General features: G+C 49.8%; 2 protein-coding genes and 1 long non-coding RNA gene across 16 annotated transcripts in view; 1 reads left to right on the plus strand and 2 right to left on the minus strand.

The window, feature by feature from the left end:
* Positions 1 to 1,836: 1,836 nt before the first annotated feature.
* On the minus strand, positions 1,837 to 16,130 carry Spmip6 (sperm microtubule inner protein 6). Of its 6 annotated transcripts, none has more exons than XM_059254145.1 (7): positions 15,794 to 16,130; positions 8,271 to 8,415; positions 4,957 to 5,072; positions 3,867 to 3,942; positions 3,438 to 3,672; positions 2,323 to 2,409; positions 1,837 to 1,996 (listed from the first exon to the last, which is right to left on the minus strand). In XM_059254145.1, the coding sequence occupies exons 1-7, from the start codon at positions 15,926 to 15,928 to the stop codon at positions 1,891 to 1,893; spliced, it is 900 nt and encodes a 299-aa protein (XP_059110128.1). In that variant the 5' UTR covers positions 15,929 to 16,130; the 3' UTR covers positions 1,837 to 1,890. The 6 variants fall into 6 exon arrangements, with proteins under 6 accessions (XP_059110128.1, XP_059110129.1, XP_059110130.1 ...); XM_059254146.1 differs by having other exon boundaries at positions 3,443 to 3,672; positions 15,794 to 16,127; XM_059254147.1 differs by lacking the exons at positions 8,271 to 8,415; positions 15,794 to 16,130 and adding an exon at positions 5,408 to 5,653.
* LOC131903533 (uncharacterized) lies at positions 13,986 to 20,649 on the plus strand. Of its 6 annotated transcripts, none has more exons than XR_009377529.1 (6): positions 13,986 to 14,042; positions 14,653 to 16,940; positions 17,265 to 17,391; positions 19,060 to 19,179; positions 19,282 to 19,749; positions 19,830 to 20,649. It is a non-coding gene; the product is annotated as an uncharacterized LOC131903533 (long non-coding RNA). The 6 variants fall into 6 exon arrangements; XR_009377528.1 differs by having other exon boundaries at positions 19,833 to 20,649; XR_009377530.1 differs by having other exon boundaries at positions 19,282 to 19,534.
* The window catches only part of Fam219a (family with sequence similarity 219 member A), a 53,767-nt gene continuing 51,431 nt past the window's right edge, over positions 18,541 to 20,876 (minus strand). For 2 of the 4 annotated variants that reach the window (XM_059254152.1, XM_059254154.1), the window contains exons 5-6: positions 20,401 to 20,455; positions 18,541 to 19,856 (exon numbers count right to left, since the gene is read on the minus strand). In XM_059254152.1, coding sequence (XP_059110135.1) covers positions 19,701 to 19,856; positions 20,401 to 20,455 — 211 coding nt within the window. In that variant the 3' untranslated portion in view covers positions 18,541 to 19,700. Of the gene's footprint in view, positions 19,860 to 20,400; positions 20,456 to 20,876 lie in introns of all 4 variants that reach the window. The other 2 variants (XM_059254151.1, XM_059254153.1) reach the window with 1 other exon arrangement.

The following is a 20,876-nucleotide window of genomic DNA, read 5'->3' on the forward strand; positions in this document are numbered from 1 at the left end:
CTTGGGACTCCGGCCCCTCCCCTGGCGCCCGGCCCCTCCCCCACAGCCTCCTGACGCTCCCAGTGCTTAGCCGAGACTTTCTTCTCACCGCCCTGGACTTTCTTCTCTGCCCTTTGGGCCAGCCTCTAGATTGGCGCCTCGTGGCTCCACCTCCTGCCTCAGGCTCCGCCCCGGCTATGAGAGCAGGCCGCCGCTAGCCTGGCTCATCCCCAGGCCTTATGGGAGATGTAGTTCTGAAGGAAGGAGGCGTTGCTTAATGTTGGGGTTCTTGCAACTCAGACTAGATCTGCCATGTGTAGGAGAGCACCGCAAGGTGAGGGGCAGAGCTAGCTGTGGTGGTTTGCATAAGAATGGCCCGCATAGGCTCATCTATCCTGGGCACGGTACTGTTTGAAAGGATTACAAGGATTAGAAGGCGTGACCTTGTTGGGGTAAGCATGGCCTTGTTGGAGGAAACGTATCGCTGGGAGTGGGCTGTGAAGGTTTGAAAAGCCCACTCCGGCTCAGAGTCTCTCTGACTGTCGATCAGGATGTAGACCTCTCAGCTCCTTCTCCAGCACCATGTCTGCCTGCCTTCCACGCTCCCCACCATGATGATAACGGACTAAACCTCTGAAACTGTAAGCAAGCTTCCAGTTAAGTGCTTTCTTTCATAAGAGTTGCTGTGGTCATGGTGTCTCTTCACAACAACGGAACAGTAGCTAAGAAGTCTTTGGGAATCCATTTCCTCTAGATGTGAGCAGCTAGATAATATGAAGAACTAACGCAGGGCCGGAGAGATGGTAAGCACATAAAGGCACTTGCCACCCAGCTAGCTGACCCAAGTTAGATCTCTGGAACCCACAGGGTGGAAGGAGAGAGCTGGGCTCCCACAGGTTGGCCTCTCATCTCCACACGACACCTATAATAAGTGTAAAAACAGGTATCGCAATTCTGGGAGGGCCTGCGCTCCCACTCCCCACTAATAATACCCCAGTCAAGCGCTCCACGGTGGGAGCGCTCCACGGTGGGAGCTTGTAGGCCCAGCCAGCCTGTCTTCTAAGCCTTCACTTCTCACAGGACCAGACCGGCAGTGCACCTGTTTCTGCTCAGTGTTTTGAAATGCCCACTCTCTGACCTATAATGTGTAGCTCTTTCTCTTATTAGTGACAACTTTTAGTTAGAAACGCCTGTGCTGGCTGGGCAGTGATGGCGCACACCTTTAATTCCAGCACTCAGGAGGCAGAGGCAGGTGGGTCTCTGATAGTTGATAGTTCAAGACCAGTCTGGTCTATAGAGAGAGTTCCAGAATAGTTATACAGAGAAACCCTGTCTTGAAAAACAAAAAAACAAAAAAACAAAACAAAACAAAAAAAAGCCTGTGCTGCAGAGGTGGGTGTGCTATGCACCCTTTCCCTTTCCCCTAACGCAAGTGGTGGTGCAAGAGAAGATTCCAGAACACTCCACCCACTGCCCCCTTATAGGGCAGAGAAACAGATCTGTTATAATTTGAAGTTTCTTGATCATGAGTCTTTCCAAAATTCCATTCTGTAGCGCTTAGACTGGGTAGGGGAGGGTGGCAAAGGTGTCTGAGCAGAGAGCATCTGGGAGGTTGGAATGGAAGCCTGGGATCTGAGATGTGAGAGGAATCTATGTTTATGCGTATATTGGGAAAAATGTCGGCTAGACGGTCTTCAAGTCCACAGACCTGCATGGCTAGCTGGACTCAGGCTCTCTGGTGATGGGGAGGAGGACATCAGCTGGATTACTGCTATATCAGGGGGGCACTTAGGGGTGTCCTGAAATGATTGGAGAGGTTCACATCCAGATCTTTCCACATAAGGACACCGGAAGCAGTTTTTGTGGTGGAGAGTTTATTGCTCCACCCACTTCCTTGACCTGGCCAAAGCTTTACCAGGAATGGTAGAGAGGATAGGACTCAGACACAAACTCAGGATGGACAACATAGTTGTTTCTCTGGGGACCACCGGTTTTCTTGAAGTGACTTGTGTCCCATCTGCAAGAAGAGATGACTCCAATTCTCAATATTAACCTTATCTCAACCTTTTCCCCCCGCTGACACTGACCTCAAGTTCTACTGTTGAATTTCTAATACCCAAGACATAACTGCCCAGCCTTGACTTCTTAACCTTTATATAAAACTTTGAACCCAATTCCCTTGACTCTAAGTCCACTGCCAACTCAAGCCCTTGGTTGAGGTCTTCTGGTCTCTGGCAACCATTGACTTCCCCATGGCACTAGCGCCCCCTGGCGTTAATTCCCTGTCTGAGCGCCTCAACAGGCGTTTCCCACCCCCAGCTTGTCTCCTGGCGCCAAACTTACCTAAGGTTGGGAAATGGGTAGTATGATAGCGGGGGAGTTGTAACAGCACATAGCATTCCGGGTCGGTGTCCGTAGGGCGAGACACTCCTAGTGAAGGAAGAAACAGCAGGGAGAGATCGGGCTTTTTGATATCCTCATATCGCAGTATTCCAGACCAAGAACCTGGATATACAGTATCAATTCTATGGGTCCTTCTTTGCCCTTCATAAACCCACTACAGCAGGGCCTGTGAGAAGGTTCCAGGGAGTCCCCTCCGCACCAAGGCCTGGTTTTTGCTGCCAGGAATCTGGAGAGGATCAGATGTAGCCTTTGAGGATCCAGCATGCCCCACCCCACTCCCGTTCCGTGAGACAGCGATTTCTTCAACTCAGGGAAGCAGGTAAGGATTCTAGGCCTTCTGGAGACTCAGACACTTTCCCACACCCACACACCCCTTTTCCCTTCTGAGGGAAGAGATTCCAATCTTTGACAATGAACCAGGCTTGAGGAAGGGTAGGAGATCGTCATAGGATTAGGAACAGGGTTCAGGACCTTCTGCACAGCTCTAAACAGTCACAGACTTGAAAGGCCCCCTCCCCCCTCCATCCGTATTGTCTGCTGTGGCTGGACGCAGGCTGGATGCTGTGCTCCTCTGTGCGCTCAAGGAAGACATGGACCCTGTCGGGAAGCAGTAACCACTTCCTTTCCCCCCAACAATGATCCTGCCCACTGCTGACGATGCTCCTAGGCCCGGGCTAGAACCTCTGTCTCCAGACCCAGGGGTCCAATAACGGTGAATGTGAGAAAAGGTTGCGATTGATGTGAGGGGTTTGGAATCCTCTTAAACTGTTTTGCAGGATCTCCAGAATACAAACACTTGTCAGGTCGACCTTGAGCACGGTTGGAAGGGACAGGACTGAGGACTTGGGAGTAACCTTCACGCTGGTTCTCTGCCTTAGCTGCTCGCTTGTGCCTTGGGGCCCTGTAAGCAGGCAGAAGCCTATAGGGACCTGGCGTGGAAACAACAGAGCCAGAATGAGGCAGGATGCGGGCCTGCAGGCGTCTAGGGCGGGACCCTAGCGGGCGGGGCTCATTTGTGGGTGGAGCCCGGCCAAGGCGGGCGGATCCCTGCGAACCTTACAGTCGGCTCCTCGGAACACAAAGGCCGCAGGCGGCGTTCTGTGCTGGTGTCCCCGGTGGTGCAGTAGTCCATCCCGCGCAGACAGTAGTGGCGGCCCGAGCAAGGGCTTTCATATCCTTGGAATGGCAGGCGGCCCGGCAGAGGGTCCACGCACCCGCAGCGGGGCGCAATCTGTGGCAGGGTCCGGTTCCGGGACAGCGAGTTCAGCATGTTCACCACTACGTCGCGCTCTGAGCCCAGAGTCCAGGATACCCAAAGACAGCGCCAGAGGGATGGGGAAAAGCAGGATCAGAGCCCGAGGCAGAGACAAAAACAGGGACAGACACAATTACACTCTCTCTAGGTTCCCCAGATCCCCATCCTGCCCTCTGGCTTCCTCCTTCGCACTCAGTAATCCTCTTCCACTGCCCAACCCGCCGTTTACCGTAGGCGTTGAGGCGTTCCGGTTTAGGAGGGTACTCCAACGGCATTCCTCGTACTACTGTCTCCATCCCGGCATCCTGGAAGCGGCACACGTGCTACCTTAAGCTCTGACATGAGATAGTTGCTCCTTTTGGGGGATGAGGGGAGGGGAGGGGAGGGGAGGGGAGGGGAGAAGCTGTCTTCCTTGAATACCCAGACTGTCTCCAGGTGGTGCAGTTTCCCCTCCTCAGCAGCTCCCCTATTCTCCTGGGTTGTTTGGCGCTGTTGCTGGGCAACGCATTTGCTCCGCCTACGCGGGCAAGGTGAAGGTGAGGATGCCAGACCCCGCGGGAGGGGTGGGTGGTAAAGGCGTTTTTAGGTCTGGGACTCTGACAACGCTACCTTAGCATTTACCTATATGCCTTCTGTATCTGCGCGTCTCTAATGTGGGGAGGGGGCTCTGGTTAATATGGCTTGTTCATCAGAATCTCTTGGCGGCGGCGGGGCGCGGGGGGGGGGGCGCGGGGTGGTGGTGGTGGTGGATCCGATTCAGGAGAAAGTTCTATTTCAAAAGGGTTCAGTCAGCTATCAGCTTCCAGCTAAGCTCGGCTGCTCTGGATTTCAGTCGGCCTCACACGCCTGGAGAAAGGCCTGGGCCTCACGGAGACTCCCTATCCTTCGAAGTCTCCTGTATTCACTGTGCGGTTGAGCAGTCTCCTTCTTCTCCTTGCCCGTGTTCCGTCATAAAGGAGGGGAAGGCGGGGCAGGGAGGACCTAGCTCATTACTGAGTCAAAGGCAGCGCTGGTGTCACAGTAGCTAGACTAGACGAGGCAGTACTACTTGGCAAGCTTCCAAACGGTCAAGGAGTGCACACTAGCCATGTCACCACCAAGCTCGGTCAGAGACTGGAACCCACGGGTCTATCACAGGCCAATTCCTGGCCTCCATTGTCAGCTAAAAAATGAAAAAACAAAACAAAACAAAAAGCAGCCCTACTTTTACAGATGGGGAAGAGTCAATGCAGTGTGGAGACGTGTGTGTGTGTGTGTGTGTGTGTGTGTGTGTGTGTGTGTCCCAGACCTCAGGTAATTGTGGGCGGCACAGCAGGTACCTTAGGTAGTCGGGGAAGACAGGTGGTATACTTGTTCCAGTAGCTGTTGTAAGGTGGTCCTGTCCTCCAGGAGTTGTAACGGTCATTATCCAGGTAGCTTGTACAGCATTTGTCCTCTTCAGCATAGGAGTGGAGACGTCAGAGAGGATTACTTCTCAGTCTATCCAGAGCCTGGGACCTTCTAAATGTCTCTTCTCTGATCTCTGTCACCAAGCTGACCCTCACTGACCCCAGTTCCCAAGTCCAGATTTGCAGACCCCCTACCATTCATTTCTTCATTTTGGAGACCGGATCTTACTATGTAAGTCTGGAATTCTATGTAGCCCAGGCTAGCCTCAGTCTGTCTATCCTCCTACCTCACCTTCTCTAGTGTTGGGATTACAGGCCTGGAATACCATACCCTTGTCTGCCACCCTTGTTTTTTGCCATCCAGCCACAGGTCATGCCTCACCTAAGCGACGCTTTCGAACAAGGTTTGAGTACATTGTGCTAGCCGCTTTCACCTGGTCCGCACTGTCTTTGAATCAGCCAGCCTGGAAATGGGGCCTCCCCTCTCTAGCATAGCCGGGTCCCAAGGTCTGCCTACGCAACCTTAAAATTGCTTGAATTTCTTCCCTCTTCCTCTATGAGCTCACTCCTTTATCCCTGTGTCGCCTTCACCAGGAGACAGAAATAATGTCATGGTTAGCAGGATATACTCTATGGTTCAGTGCCTGGCTTCAGATTTCAGCACTGCAGAGGGAAAAGTGTAGGATTTGTTGTGATGTCTAGATGAGTTCATCTATACAAAAGTTTTAGAAAAATGCTGAACGCGGTGGCCCATACCTGTAATTCCAGCAGGCTGAGGCAGGGGAATTGCTTTGAGTTCAAGGCCAGCCTGGACTATATGATGATATATTGATTAAGGACACCAAAACAAACAAACAAACAAACAGCCCCGACATTCCCAGTCCTGAGAAGGTGGAGGCAAGAGGATCAAGAGTTTAAGGTCCTCTTTGGCTACAAATTGAGTTCAAGGCCAGCTCTAGGCTACGGGAGACCCTGTCTAAAGAAGAGGAGTGTGGAAGGAGGAGAAGAAAAAGGAAAGAATGCTTGGCATACAGAAAGCTATTATGATTAGTCTACGGGTCTACTTGCTCCATCTTTGAAATCTTACAACCCAACATCAACATAGAAGCTATGATACTTTTCCACAAGGGAAATTCAAACAAGACACTGTTCTAGTTCAAAACCTTTTAGTACTGCTTCATCTTTTAACCATGTCCTACAAAGCCGTCTCTGGTCCACTCCCCCAAAGCCTGAAGGACAGAGACAGGATGAACAAGAACTCTGGCCTGGTGGTGCATTCCTGCAATCCCAGCATTTGTGGGGCTTGGGTTGGAGGCCCACAAAGGGTTCAAGACCAGCCTGGGTGACATTGTGTATTTTAGCCTAGCCTGGGCTACAGAAAGATCTAATGAGTAAAGGCATTTGCTACCAGGTCTGACAATCTGAGTTCAACCCCCGAGACTCATATGGTAGAAGGAGAAAAGTGATTCCACAAAGTTGTCCTCTGACCTCCACATATGGGCTATGATATGGGCTTGCCCCCCCCATATACACACATACAAAACTGATAAATGTAATAAAAATACTTAAAAGACTGGGCATGGTGACACAGCTCTTAACCTTAGCACTCAGGAGGCAGACAGCCTGGTCTACATATCCAGTGGTGCACTAGCCACGGGTACATATGAACCAAAACCAAACCAAACCCTACAAAATCATAAAAGAAGCCCAAGAAAAACAGCTTCCTGATGGGAGGGGAGGAGTGTTAAATTTGCTGTTCAAAGCTGGAGGATTTGGCTACTAAGTTTGAGATGTTTGAATTGAACATTGCTCAAAGTACAAGACAGTGGGATGCTAGCGAGAGGTCAACAAAACCGGAAAGATTTGCGATAATAGTAACTCAACCCACGGGGCTGGGGAGATGGCTCTACAGTTACAAGCCCTGGCTGCTCTTCCAGAGGACCTGGGTTCAATTCCCAGCACCCATATGACAGCTCACAACTGTAACTCCAGTTCCAGGGGATCCAACACAGAGACAGATGTACATGCAGGCAAAACACCAATGGTCAGAAAATAAAAAATAAATCATTAAAAAAAGCCACGAGGGCCTGGCGGTGGTGGTGCACGCCTTTAACCCCAGCACTCGGGAGGCAGAGCCAGGCGGATCTCTGTGAGTTCGAGGCCAGCCTGGGCTACAGAGCGAGATCCAGGACAGGCACCAAAACTACACGGAGAAACCCTGTCTCAGAAAGCAAAACAAAACAAAAAGTCATGCATGGGGTACATAAAATGGCCAGAGATGGTGGCTCCCATTTCCACACCGAGTTACTGAAGAAAGGGAAATTGAGGAAGGAGGTTATTTCAAGGAGAGAGTGGCCAGAAGCGTGAAGCGCAGGACTTGTCTCAGAGGCTAACCACGGAGCATTCCCACGGGTGTGATAATCTCACACACAAATATAACTTCAGTGCTCCAGGCTCTCACCATTAACTGGGAATTATCAATTAATTCAACAGATACTTCTGAAGAGAAGTGCCAATGAAGCTCCATGATGGAGAGGGCACCACTGTGACTAAGACCACAGCGTTCACAGCGTTCCGTCCGTCCTTAATGGGCAGGGGGACAGATCATAAACATGTGGCCAAAGGAGAAAGGTGATTTTTCATAAAAAATATGAGTCTAGACTATGTCTCTGCGAAAGAGAAGAACAAGAGAAAACATTGTAGGTGGAAAGAAAACGCCCCAGGCTGTAGAGGGGCTGAAAGACAGAATTGGAGAAAGCCGGTGGGAAAGGGTGGCTGAGGGAACGGAAGAGACGGGACCTGTAGGAGGTTAACCCTCTCTCCACCTTGCTGGGGATGAGACCTCAGGCCTTTGCAGTGATTTTTTTTTTCTTTGCAATGGTAGCTGGCTATGTTGTTCAGGTTGGCCTCAAACTGCCAGGCTCGAGTGACCTTCCTGCCTCAACCTCCTGTGTAGCTGAGACTGTAGACATATGCCGCCATGCCTGGTTAGATCCTAGCTCTATTTTGAGACTGTAAACTTCAAAAAAAAAAAAAAACCATGGCTTTGAGTCTCCTCCAGAGTCAAGGGCTGGAATAGGGGGCAGGGTATCAGGTTGCACAGGGGGTCGATTAGGGAATAAGAAGAATAAGAAGGTCATGAATAAGAAGGTCAGGACGGAGATCAGGATCCAAACGGGCTCAATTTGAGGGTCATTGCTGGGGCCACTTCTAAGGTCGAAATTAGGAAGAGGTTGCGAGCCCACCTTCATCTTGAGAGAGCCAGTATTTCTCAGGCAAGTAAGGGTGGCCTGATATGGAACTCTTATAGGTGTAGTCCTGTGTAGCACATTTGACCATCTTCTGAAGGGCCTCAGGATCCACATGACGGTGCATAGTCTGAGTCAGACCCTGGGTAGAGGGAGAGAGGAAAAGTGGCACAGAGTTCTCAAGCCTTGGAACCCCGCTGGAGTTAGATCTAGTCATTCTTGAAAAGTTCAGCCTGGCTGAATTTCCACCTACCCCCAGTACAAGGGGGATGGATTCTCGTGTCACGCTGGCCCTTCTGCATAGAGCTACTTTTGTTTTAATTTAAACTTTCTGTGTGTGCGTGTGTTGCCTATATGTATATACATGCATCACATAATGCAGTGCCTGAAGAGGCCAAAAGAGGGCGCCAGAACCCCGAGAACTAGAGTTACAGACATTTGCGAGTCCCCTGTACCGGGGCTGGGAACAGAATCTGTTACCTCTGCAAGAGCAGTCAGTGCTCTTAACTGCAGAGATGTTCTCCGGCTTCCAGACCTGCTTTTGAACCATCTTCGTGCCCCTTTTTCTTGTTTGCTTGTTTTCTTATCTAAAGGTGACACACAGAACCAGGCTCTTGCCCTTAGTTGGGGTAGTTTTCTAACTTCATTTCTGCTCTTTCCTGGCTGGGAGAGAGTTCCGGAAGGTTAACAGGCATGTATGCCTGATGTCTGGACTGTGCCTCACTGAGAACAGGGCCTGAGTCTCCCCTAACAGGGCCAGTGGACACAACTTAGAAGGAAGGCTGGCTTCCTGGGAACTGACTGCCCCATGCAGATTTCTGGGACAGGGAGGGCATCCGGCACCTTGAAGCTGAAGGATTTGGTGGGATATCTGTTTGAATATTTAACACCCTGTCTCTAACAAGACCGGGACTCTACTGTGACTCTTTCTCTGACAGCAGTATTATCTCCTTGGCCTTGAGATTCACTTTGTTCTGGTCGTTATCTGCCCTTGATCATTTTTCCTGGTTTTTTTTTTTTTTTTAATTTTTTTTAAGACAGAGTTTCTCTGTGTAGCTCTGGTTGTCCTGGAACTCGCTCTATAGACCAGGCTGGCCTTGAACTCACAGAGATCTGCCTGCTTTTGCCTCCCGAATGCTGGGCTTAAAGGCCTGTACCACCACCGCCCTGGCTTTTTTCCTGTTCTTATTCTGGACTCTGGGGTCTTCCACTTACTGAAGTTCACCTCACCTCAGCCCAGCACTCCTTGTTTGAATAGATGTATGGAAAGTCAGATGAAGACCTCCTTTTGGGGTCCCTTGTCTTTGTCTGAGGGCAGAATTCCAAATAGGTTATAGGTTCCATGGATCTCTCAGGACAGCCTGAAGTGCTAGCTGAGATCACTCATACTTGACCCTTTGATTTCAAGGGCAAGGGCGTGTGCGTGTGCGTGCCTGCGTTTGTGTGTGTGTGTGTGCGCGCGCAATGCCTGGTTGCTCCCAGAAAAGTCCTTAGTTCAGGACCTTCTGGTATAATGTGTGCCTAGCCAATGATGCTCTGTCACATCTGGCGCAGTGACATTCCCATGTGGGTGGAAGCAGCTTTCTGTGCAAGGGTGCCATAGTTCAGTGCTTCCCTGAGCTTTATATGCACATAGTCTCGCTCCATTTAAACCTACACAGATGTGCATTCATAGATACACATACTAAACTCACACTACACACACACACACACACACACACACACACACACACACACACGCAGTCATTCAGGGCTGAATCAGTAAAGTGTCTGCTGGGCGAGCATGAAGACCTGAGTTTGGATCCCCAGCACCATTGTGAAAAAGCCAGGTGCAGCAGAGCATGCTTATAGCCTGCTTCCACGCTGGGAGCAGGGAGCAGAACCAGACAGATCCCTGTAGCTCATTGGCCAGTGAGACAAGCGGAAACTTGGAGTTCAATGTACTGTGAAAGACCCTGTCTCAAAAAATAAGATAGATGGAGGGTGCTGGAGAGATGGCTCGGTAGTCAAGATCACTTATTGTTTTTGCAGAGGACCTAGGTTCACTTCCCAGAACCCACATGGTGGCTCAACAGTCTAGAACTCCAGTTCCAGGGGGATCTGATACCCTCTTCTAACCTCCAGGGGCACCAGGCATGTGCACAGTGCACATACATACAAACAAACAAAACACTCATTGAAAAGAAAAAAAAAGGAGAACAATTGAAGGAGACTCCCAATACCAACCTCAGGCCTCCCCTGGTGCAGCACACACACACACACACCACACACACACACACGCAGAGAGAGAGAGAGAGAGAGAGAGAGAGAGAACCATTTAGAAGAACTCACAGACATCAACCATTTTTTTTTTTGTTAGAAGCTTTCCTAAGCTGTCTGTGATCTTTGCTCATGATCATAAATAAAAAACTGAAAGAACTCGTGTCTGAGGCCTTGAGCCATTTGCCAGCGGCTAGCACCACTGGGTAACTGGCATGGCACCCACTACTAGTCCAGCTGGACTATTGCTTGCAGACTCCACCAGTATCCTAACACCTTTCTTTTGTGGGGATCTTATTCTCTGGAAAGGCTCCTTTAATCTTTGGCCTAGGGTAATGATCCAGCTGCCAGTGCAGAAGAGGGCTGCTGGGGATTTTAACAGTCGATATATGGATGTTCATCTGCTTTCAAGATCCTTGCCAAGAAAAAAAAAAAAAAACAAAAACAGACTTGTGACTTTTCCAGAGCCGGAGCCAGGCAGTCACCCCACGGCAAGGAATAGAAACCATTAGTAGGTTTAACGGCTTCTTAAGTGACTTTCAAATAATCTTTATTTTAGCCTTGGTCCTGTCCCGCCTTCAGTTCCAGAGAACCAGAATCGCCAATCCCTGAGCCTTTCTGAACTCTGTATCCTTAAGCTGAATGACGTTGGGCGTCTGCCGCTGGGTCTCCACCCGCAATCTCAGATGCGCCTGGTCAGTCATACTCCGCACGTGCCAGGCTTTCCTTGCCCTTGGCTCCTTCTCACCAGCCTCATGAATCTGGGTCTCAAGTATCTATTTACTGCAGTTTCAGGCAGGGGTCAGAATGCATGTGTGTTCAATTTTAGCCCAGAGGATTATCCTTCTTTATGTATTCTGTATACTAATCAGTTACATGTTGCAAATCTCTCAGTTTGTGGCTTTTTTCCCCCTTTATGGTGTCTTTGATGAACAGAAGTTCATAATTTAAACCAGCTGAATTATTAATCTGTTTGATGGTTAATGCTTTTTGTGACTAAAGAAGTCTATCCATACTCTCAGATAATGGAAATAATGTCCTGTATTTTCTTCTGAAAGCTATATGGTATTACTTTCCATATTTAGTCTAACAGTACTTTCATTTTGGGTGCAGTATTAGATATTAATTTTATTTCTATCCATATGAATAACTAGTTTTCTTACTGAGCAGTTTATGTTTCTCCCATGAATTTGTCACGCCACCCCAAGCCTGATAAATTCTTCCACAGCTTTATTGTCAACCATTTTTGCTGAATATTGTTTCCATATATGTATGAGTCTATTCTTGATATATGCTATTTTGTTTATTCATCTATTTATGACTTTCTATAACTTTGTAATTAATATATGTAATGCATATCTGTTTGGAAAATTCTTTATCGTGTGTGTGTGTGTGTGTGTGTGTGTGTGTGTGCAGCTGCAAGTGTATGGACATTTGTGTGAAGGCCAAGGCAATGTTCAGTGTCTTCCTTTATCGATCTCTGCCTTGCTTTTGAGACAGGGTCTCTCACTGGACCTAGAGATCTGGTTCAGCGACTTGCCAGAAAGCCCCAGGAGTCCTTCTGTCTCTCCTTCTCCAGCCATGGGATTAGGCATGAGTCACTGCACTGGGCTTTTACACTGGTGTTGGGAATTGAATTCACACCTTCACGCTTGCACAGCAATCACTTTATGAACTGAGCCAGCTCCCTAGCTCCATTTCATTTTCTTTTTCTTTTCTTTCTTTCTTTTTTCTTCTTCTTTTTTTTTTTTTTTTTGGTTTTTCCGAGACAGGGTTTCTCTGTGTAGCTTTGGAGCCTGTCCTGGAACTCACTCTGTAGACCAGGCTGGCCTCCCTGGTTCTGCCTCCCGAGAACTGAGATTAAAGGTGTGTGCCACCACTGCCCTGCTTTTATTTATTTATTTTTTTTAAGATTTATTTACGTATGCCTGCATGCCAGAGGAGGGCACCAGATCTCATTATAGATGGTCATGAGCCACCATGTGGTTGCTGGGAATTGAACTTAGGACCTCTGGAAGAACAGCCAGTGCTCTTAACCTCTGAGCCATCTCTCCAGCCTCTTAATTTTCTTATTTTGAGACAGGGTCTCTCTCTGTGTAGTCCTGACTGTCTTGGAACTTGATGTGTAGCTCAGGCTGGCCTCAAACTCAGAGAGATCCACCTGCCTCTGCCTCCTGAAGTGCTGGGATTAAAGATGTGCACCATCATGCCCAGCCTAAAAAAATTTTTGTTGTGTTTTATTTTATGGTGTGAGTGTGGTGTGGTGTGGTGTGGTGTGGTGTGGTGTGTGTGTGTGTGTGTATGTGTGTGTGTGGTGTATATGTGTATGTGTGTGTGTGGTGTGTGTGTGTGTGTGTGGTGTGTGTGTGTGTGGTGTATATGTGTATGTGTGTGTGTGTGTGGTGTATATGTGTATGTGTGGTGTGTGGTGTGTGTGTGTGTGTGGTGTATATGTGTATGTGTGTGTGTGGTGTGTGTGTGTGTGTGTGTGTGTGTGTGTGTGTGGTGTATATGTGTATGTGTGTGTGTGTTGTGTGTGTGTGTGTGTGTGTGTGGTGCGTGTGTGTGTGTGTGTGTGTGTGTGGTGTTGTGTAGCAGGAGAACAACTTACACAAGTCTGTCCTCTCCAGCCACCGTGTAGGCCCAGAGATTAGTCAGGTCAGTCAGGGGCCTTTACTTGGCAGGCTTTTTTTGAGTATACAGAATACAAATAGAAGTTCATTGTACAGATGGACTTCATATTTCATAGTTCACTAAAGCTGAAGAAGGAGGTTCTAACCTTCACTTCCAGCCACTAAAACGACGGCTTCACTATGTCGCCTCCCTCACCTTCAGCCTCCCGAGTGGCTAAAACCGCAGAGGAGTACTTCACCCAGCGTTCATTTGTCTCCAATTTTACTAAAGCTGCTCAGACTATTTCTTTCCTCTATTTTCTTCTAGGTCCTCGGTTAGAAGTGTTTTTTGTCTGTATCTTGTCTTTCTTGATTATCTCTCTAGAGATTTGTCTGAGTCTTACCAAAAAACAAAAAACAAAAAAAACTGTTGACCTACATCCCTTGCCCTTCCATTTAAAACTTTAAAGATGTTAATTCCACATCTGAGATCCTCAGGTCTGTTATTTCTGGTGATTCTGTAATATGGTGGTTTTGTTTGTTTGTTTGTTTGTTTGTTTGTTTGTTTGAGACAGGGTTTCTCTGTGTAGCCCTGGCTCTCCTGGAACTCACTCTGTAGCCGAGGCCGGCCTCCAACTCACAGAGATCCACCTGCCTCTGTCTTCTGAGTGCTGGGAGGCATGCACCACCACCACCCAGCTTTCTTTTTCTTTTTAGCAGTGTTGGGGGTGCAAGCTAGGGCCTCAAGCATGCTAGGCAAGTGCTTTACCACCAAGCAACACCACCGGCCTTGACTTGTTGTTTTCTATCTTACTGTGAACGTATGTTGATTTGGCAGCACTTTGGATACCTGAAGACCTGCAGTAAGGATGTTTTCTTCCATAGAAGCTGTACAGTGGTAAGTGTGTGTACGCGCATGCAGATGTGAGTTATGTATGTATGCAGGTGTGCATGTGTGCCTGCAAGTGTGTGTGTGTGTGCACTGTGTATGTATGCAGGTGTGAGTGTGTGTGCCTGCAGGCGTGTGCATGTGAGCATGTGTGTGTGTGTGTGTGTGCGCGCGTGCGTGCGTGCGCGTGTGTGTGTGTGTGTGTGTGTGTGTGTGTGTGTGTGTGTGTGTAAAGAGCCAGAGACATTGAACCTTGATTTCAGTCTGGAACTGACAGATTTAGTGCCTCTACTTTCAGCTACTTTAACATAAGTGTCTCTCGGAGAGCTGGTATTGGCATGCTATCAGGCAATCCTGCCTTTTGAAGTATATTTATCACTTATGATTCTTCAAAATAGAACAAAAATTAAAAATCAACTTTATGTGAGACTCAGAGCTTTAGACAAGTACCCAGATGCAGCCCAGGTTGGTCCAATTTGCTACCCTCCAAGTTCCCACTCTTGCTCATTTTCTACAGAGCATATTTAGACAGAAATACTTCACAAATTTCTATTCATAAATTCCTTTGTTCCCACAATCTCTAATTCCCCACATTCATTGCTCCTCTTCTCTCCCGCAGACACAGAGGAGGGAATGTGATACCCATGCATAAAGATGTGCTCCTGAACATTTCCGGCCTGGTCTTCAGGTAGCCCCAGGGCATTGGCACTTTCAGCTCTTCTGTGAATTAATTCTTCACCTGTTTTCCCTTCTCTCTCCAGTCCAGAGCAAGGTCACCTCGAGAGAAGGGGCTTCTGTGACCTGTGGGAGTGGGCTTCCTCCGTTTCCACTACGATGTTTATTTGCTAAACAGCATTTTGGACAATTTAGAAATTTTGTGGTTTCTTTTCTTGTTTGTTATTAGTCCCTCACAGGCGTAGTTCCACAAGAACAGGACCCTATACTATTTTACACACTGCTGGATGGACCTAGGAAAATGAGTAAAATACAGAAAAGGCAGCTGGGAGCAGGCCTGTAGTCTCCACTGTTGGAGGGCTGAGGCAGGAGGATTGCCTGGGATACAGAGTGAGTTCAGGGGCAGCCTGAGTAAGTAAGTTACTGAGACCTTCTATCAAACTTTAAGAAGCTGGGGCAATGGCTCCGTGAGCAACAGCACCTGCTGTGTGGGCACGAGGGCCTGAGTTTGAACCCCAGCATTCATATAAACAAAAATGATGCAAACAAATAATACTTAAAAATTAAATCAAAAAATTTAATAGCTAGAGCTATAGTTCAAGGAGTAGAACACTTGCTTAGCATTCTTGACACCCTGGATTTGATTTCCAGCACCACAAAATAAACAATGACAAATAAATAAATAAAGGCAGGTGTGGTGATGCACACACTGTAATCCCAGCACTTGAGGCTGAGACAGGAGGATGAGGAATGGAAGGCCAGCCTAGGCTACATTACAAGTTTAAAGCCAGACTGTGTTATTAGAATCTGCCTTAGTAAATGCAAAGCTATCACAAAATGGCTAGGCACAGTCTTGCCTGAAATCCCAACCAACTTGGGAGGCTGATGTAGAAGGCTGTCACAAGTTTAAGGCCAGCCTAGGCTACACAGTGAGGCCTTGTCTCAACAAATAAGTAAATAAACAAACACAGGAATGAAATTTAAAAAAAAAACTGAAAATAACTACAAACACAGAGACAGCCGCACGCCAGGCATCCAGACACACGACTGTCGTCTGTCCATCCCACCGGAACCCCTGTACTTACTGGGGTCACAAACTTGTTGGCTTCCCATGCCCACAGCGGTGGGTCCTTATAGACCTCCTTGATGGAGGTCGGAGCCCTGTAGGAGTCACTGTAGGTGCTTATGGGGGTCTTGGTCTTCCGGGAGAAGAGGAACATGGTGGAGTCTCAGGGATGCGGTAGTGGGCTCTGCCTATCAAGGACTCCTGCTGGACATCAGTGACCACCCCTTCCCATAGACAGCCCACACCTCCAGCCTGGAAGGTGCCCTAGCTGCTGTGACCCCCTCCTTTGGGGGACCTCTCAGTGTCCCTCCCCCCTCAGCCTTCCTGCTTCCACTCCACCCGGCTTCCTTTCCAGGATGGGCGTGCCCATTATGATATCACTTGCCTTGGCCCCATCCCGCACAAGAGGATTCATTTCCTCCCCATGCCAGCCCCTTCCTGCCTTGAACCCTTCAAAATATCCATGTCCCAAGAGTTCAGAAGGCCCCTAGAAAACAGGAGGCCAGACTTTTCACTGCCGGAGAGGCAGCGGTTAGGAGGGCTGTGATTCACTAGGCTCACACATCAATAAGAAGAGATGCATGCGCATCCAGGGGGTGAGTTTTCTCCCCTCCTCAGCCCACAGCCCAGGTAAGGAGACGCATCTGGCTTGTTTGATGCTTTTAATATCATTATTTGTGTTACACGATACACAACCAAGGATGATGGTCAATACTGCGATGGAAATGTTAAAAAAAATATTATACACGGCTCATGTCTTCCACACACCTTCTTGGAAATAAATTAGTGAGCGCGGAGAAACCTGGCTGGGTGGCAGCCACAGCCTAGGGTGAGGGAATGTTAAGGCAGTATCTACAAGGGGTGGGGGGGAGCTGGGGCACGCTAAGGCCCTGGCTCTTCCCCTTCAACTTCCAGACAGGGAGGGAGGAGGGAACCTTGGACTCTCCTTGGACACAGAAGCTGCTGGCTGCCAGCTTCCTGCCCGTACCCACGGTGTATATACTACCCCAGTCTAAAGCCCTGGCCTGCTAATGAACGAGTGTGTCCTGTGGGGAGGGCACTTTTCCCTGGCTCTCAGGGCCACAGACGTTGATGGGCCAGAATCCCACAGTAAGTCAGCAGCAGAGGCAGCAGTCTACAAAGAGGAGGTACCATGTTCTAGAAGGGTGAGTCAAAGAGCCCAGTGGGGCGGGGGTAGTAGGAGTTCTAGTTCTGGGGCCCAGATGACGGGTAATGGGGATGCTAACCAGGGTGGCAGAGGGGCTCAGATGGGGGCCACTATGGGCCTTGTGGCCCCTGCAGATACTTTCTGACTTGCCTCCGTTGGCATTTTCTCATTATCTAATTAGGATCTCTGCACTAGGGGAGGGAAGGTGGACTGGAGGTGTGGGAGTCGACACTTTGGAGTGGGCAGCCCCGGGGGGTAAGGGAGAGGTGCTTCCCTTCCTAAGCCGACAGCCCCACACTTCCTCTCACCACGCCCACTCCAGCCCCCACCTCCCAGGACTGGTACCCGGAGAGTGGAATGTGAGCGGTAGCCATGACAGTGGAAACCCCAGCCTGTGTGGGGCGTCAGCAGGAGGCCTGGAGAAGCCATACTTTGGCCACTTTGGCTTGGTGAGAAGAGGCTGTTGGGGAATAGGCCAAGCCGCCTGAGGCTTTTGGTTGTCTTTACTGAGGGCAGGTCTACTGCCGAGCCAGGGGAGCTACCATCTCCTCGGCATTGAGTTGTATCCTCAGCTTCCCTCCCCCAGATCAGCAAAAGCAGCAGAAGCAACAGTATGCATGACACCTCATATAGCCGCGCGCGCGTGCGCACACAGACACACACAGACACACACACACACACACACGACAGACACACACAGACACAGACACACACACACACACACACACAGACACACACAGACACAGACACACACACACACACACACACACAGAGACACACACAGACACAGACACACACACACGCGCACACACACAGACACAGACACACACAGACACACACACCCACACACAGAGACACACACAGACACAGACACAGACACACACACACACACACACACACACCCTCTTTTCCAAACAAATTTGCATGTGCTTCCCACGCCTACGCAGGCACGCACCTCAGGGTACCTTCTAGCTGTGCTCAGAGACAGCTCTCTAGCCCTCTGCAGAAATTCCTGTGAAGAAATTCCTTCAGATATGAGAAGACTTTGTCAGTAATGTCAGCTCTTCTCTATTTTTCAGTTGAGAGAACTGAAGCCCTGAAAAGCCTGGGAACTGCTTAAGAGCTCAGGGAGAATGTCAGAGCCGGGGCCAGAACCCAGGCTTCTGACTGCCAGGCTACACCCTCAGTTGACTGCATTCCCAAGGAGCCTTTCGTCCAGTCAACAGATCACAGTCATTTCCCCACCACAGACACCCACCAGGCTGACCTGGACAGAGAGGTTCAACACACAGAGACACACACACAGACACACATTCATACACACAGATACAGACACACATTCATACACACACAGACACACACACAGACACCCACCAGGCTGACCTGGACAGACAGGTTCAACACACACAGACACACACACAGACACACATTCATACACACAGATACAGACACACATTCATACACACACAGACACACACACAGACACCCACCAGGCTGACCTGGACAGACAGGTTCAACACACACAGACACACATTCATACACACAGACACCCACACAGACACCCACCAGGCTGACCTGGACAGACAGGTTCAACACACACACACACACACACACACAGACACGGTCACAGACACACACACAGAGACAAACACAGACACACACATAGACACACATTCATATACACAGACACACACACACAGACACACCTTCATACACACATTCATACACACACAGACACACACACACAGATACCCACCAGGCTGACCTGGACAGACAGGGTCAACACACACAGACACACACACAGACACACATTCATACACACACACCCTACCACATCCACACAGCCACTTGGTGCACCATTTTTTCTTAAGCTTGCCTTGAAGAGCCTTTCTGGAAGCCAGCCTCCTGGACCTCAGGCTAGGGGGAATTGGGAACTGGGGGCCAGCCTTATCTCTCGCTTCCAGCCTGGAACCAATAGCCAGGAGACTGGGAGAGGGGTAGAGACAGGGTAGAGAGACAGATGCATTGGTTAGAGGCTCTGAGAACAGGTCCTACCACCCGCAAACCTGGCCTCTCTCTAAGACTCACCTCCCCCCTCCCCCGGCCCCAATCCTCAGCAAGTAAGGAAGCAGGAGCGTGACAGCAGAGGGAGAAGGCAGTGATCTCGTGGAGAGGCAGTACCCTTTGGACAGCTTTGCCGGGCTTCCCATCTGGAGATGAGGCGGAAACACAAATAGGTATACGGGCTGGCACGGGGTGCGGAGGGGCTCTGAGGTGGTGAGAATTGTCCCCATTGCTTGGGGCCTTTTCTTTTCCAAACCCCTTTCCTTCCTTTCCAGGCTGGAGTTGGGGAATTCATGGCTTCACTGGCCCTGGGGCCAAACCGCTGGCCTTGTGATCCCTTCACCCGACTGCTTACAATTGGCCTCCTGGCCTTCAGTGCTGCCCCTGATTGCAGCTCTGGGGAGAGGTGGCAGGGTGCTTGGGTGTAGTTTCCCCCAAGTAACTGAACATACAGTGCCCCACCCCCCCCAGCCCCAGGGCTGGAGACAGACCCGGTTTTGGTTTCTCCGGCTCCATGAACACACAGAGGTACACGTCCTACCATAGGAGGAAGCAATGACTGTTACGAGGTTGGCGGCTGTAAGGGGCTCGGGGTTGTAAGGGGGCCGGTGGGCCAGCTGGGTAGGGGTCTGCCCCTGCCGGCCCCACCTGGCCCGACTCGGCCCCGCCCCGTGCGCCGCGGCGACCCCGCCCGCTACTGAATGTGGCAGGCGGTGGAGGAAGTGGCCTGGCAGCACATGCAGGTGGGGTTCACGGACTTGGGGGGGATGAGATCTAGGTCCTCATCGTCGGGGATCTCGTCTAACCGGTAGCCGTCCTTCAGCAGCTGGATGTTCAAATCTTGGTTGATCTGCTGTAGAAAAGGTTCGAGTCAGCTGGAAGGCATCACCCCGGGCTGAGGGCGCCACTGCCACCCCGAGGCCACAGTGACAGCCCCTTCTCATATCAGGTTTATTTCCAACTCCGGCCTGGCCGGGCCTCATTTCCCCCAGGCAAGTCTTCCTAACTCATTTCCCCCAGGCAAGTCTTCCTAACTCATTTCCCCCAGGCAAGTCTTCCTAAGGCCCTCTACAGACCCCTGCCCAGTCCAAAGATCAACTTCCCATCTTGACCCTTGCTTCTGTTCGGGTGTGCTCCCGTTTCAGGCCCACTCCTGGAACGTGTTGCCTGCATGTCACCCTGTTCTATTTTAGAGCCCCGCTGTAATAACCCCAGGCTCACTGCGATTCAGGGTAGTGATTTCTTCCCAGGCTCTCCCGACTCCTGCGGAGCCCCGTCCTTATAGGTCTCTGCCCCATCTGCCTGCCTTCTGCCCCCTAAGAGGCCCAGTCTTGCAGCCTGGCGGAGGCAGTTACGGCTCCCATAGTCTGTGGAGGTAAGGGGTGGAGCCTCACCTCCGCAGAGGAGTAGCCAGAGGAAGAGTATCTGGACATGTCAAAGTCATCATCGCTGGCCGAGAAAAGGAGAGAGGAAGTGATTCAGGAAAATTAAATAGAAAATTCTCAGTATCTCTGCCATACCCGCCGTCCCCCAACAGTAAGATTTTAATAATCCGTGCTTATTACACAAATATATGTTTGCAATGAAGGTTTCCCAGTTCAACCTTCAAATAAAGTGGCTTCTTAAATGCCTTCTGGATAGAACTGCTACTCTCTTCCTTTCTGCCTGGTCCTTGTGTTTCTGTTTTGTTAACTTTTTCTCTCTAGGTTCAAATCATCCTGGCTGGCTGGATTTTCTCAAAGTCTCTGGCTAGCCTGATGCTCTCCCATAATAGGGCTCTTCTCACTATGTCCTCTCCATGCCCATTCCTTAAAAACAAAACAAAACAAAAAATCCACTTGGGAAATTTCACCCACGGAGAGCTCCTGGC

The sequence above is a fragment of the Peromyscus eremicus genome, chromosome 2, assembly GCF_949786415.1.
Source record: "Peromyscus eremicus chromosome 2, PerEre_H2_v1, whole genome shotgun sequence".
Lineage (NCBI taxonomy): Eukaryota > Metazoa > Chordata > Mammalia > Rodentia > Cricetidae > Peromyscus > Peromyscus eremicus.

Excerpts from the sequence above, each read along its gene's own strand:
- Spmip6 (XM_059254145.1), bottom strand. The coding sequence starts at position 15,928 with ATGTTCCTCTTCTCCCGGAAGACCAAGACCCCCATAAGCACCTACAGT. Across the intron at positions 3,943-4,956 it reads GTCTTCCCCGACTACCTAAG|GATGCCGGGATGGAGACAGT; the intron begins GTACCTGCTGTG and ends TGCCGCTTCCAG. Across the intron at positions 3,673-3,866 it reads GGAACGCCTCAACGCCTACG|AGCGCGACGTAGTGGTGAAC; the intron begins GTAAACGGCGGG and ends CTCTGGGCTCAG.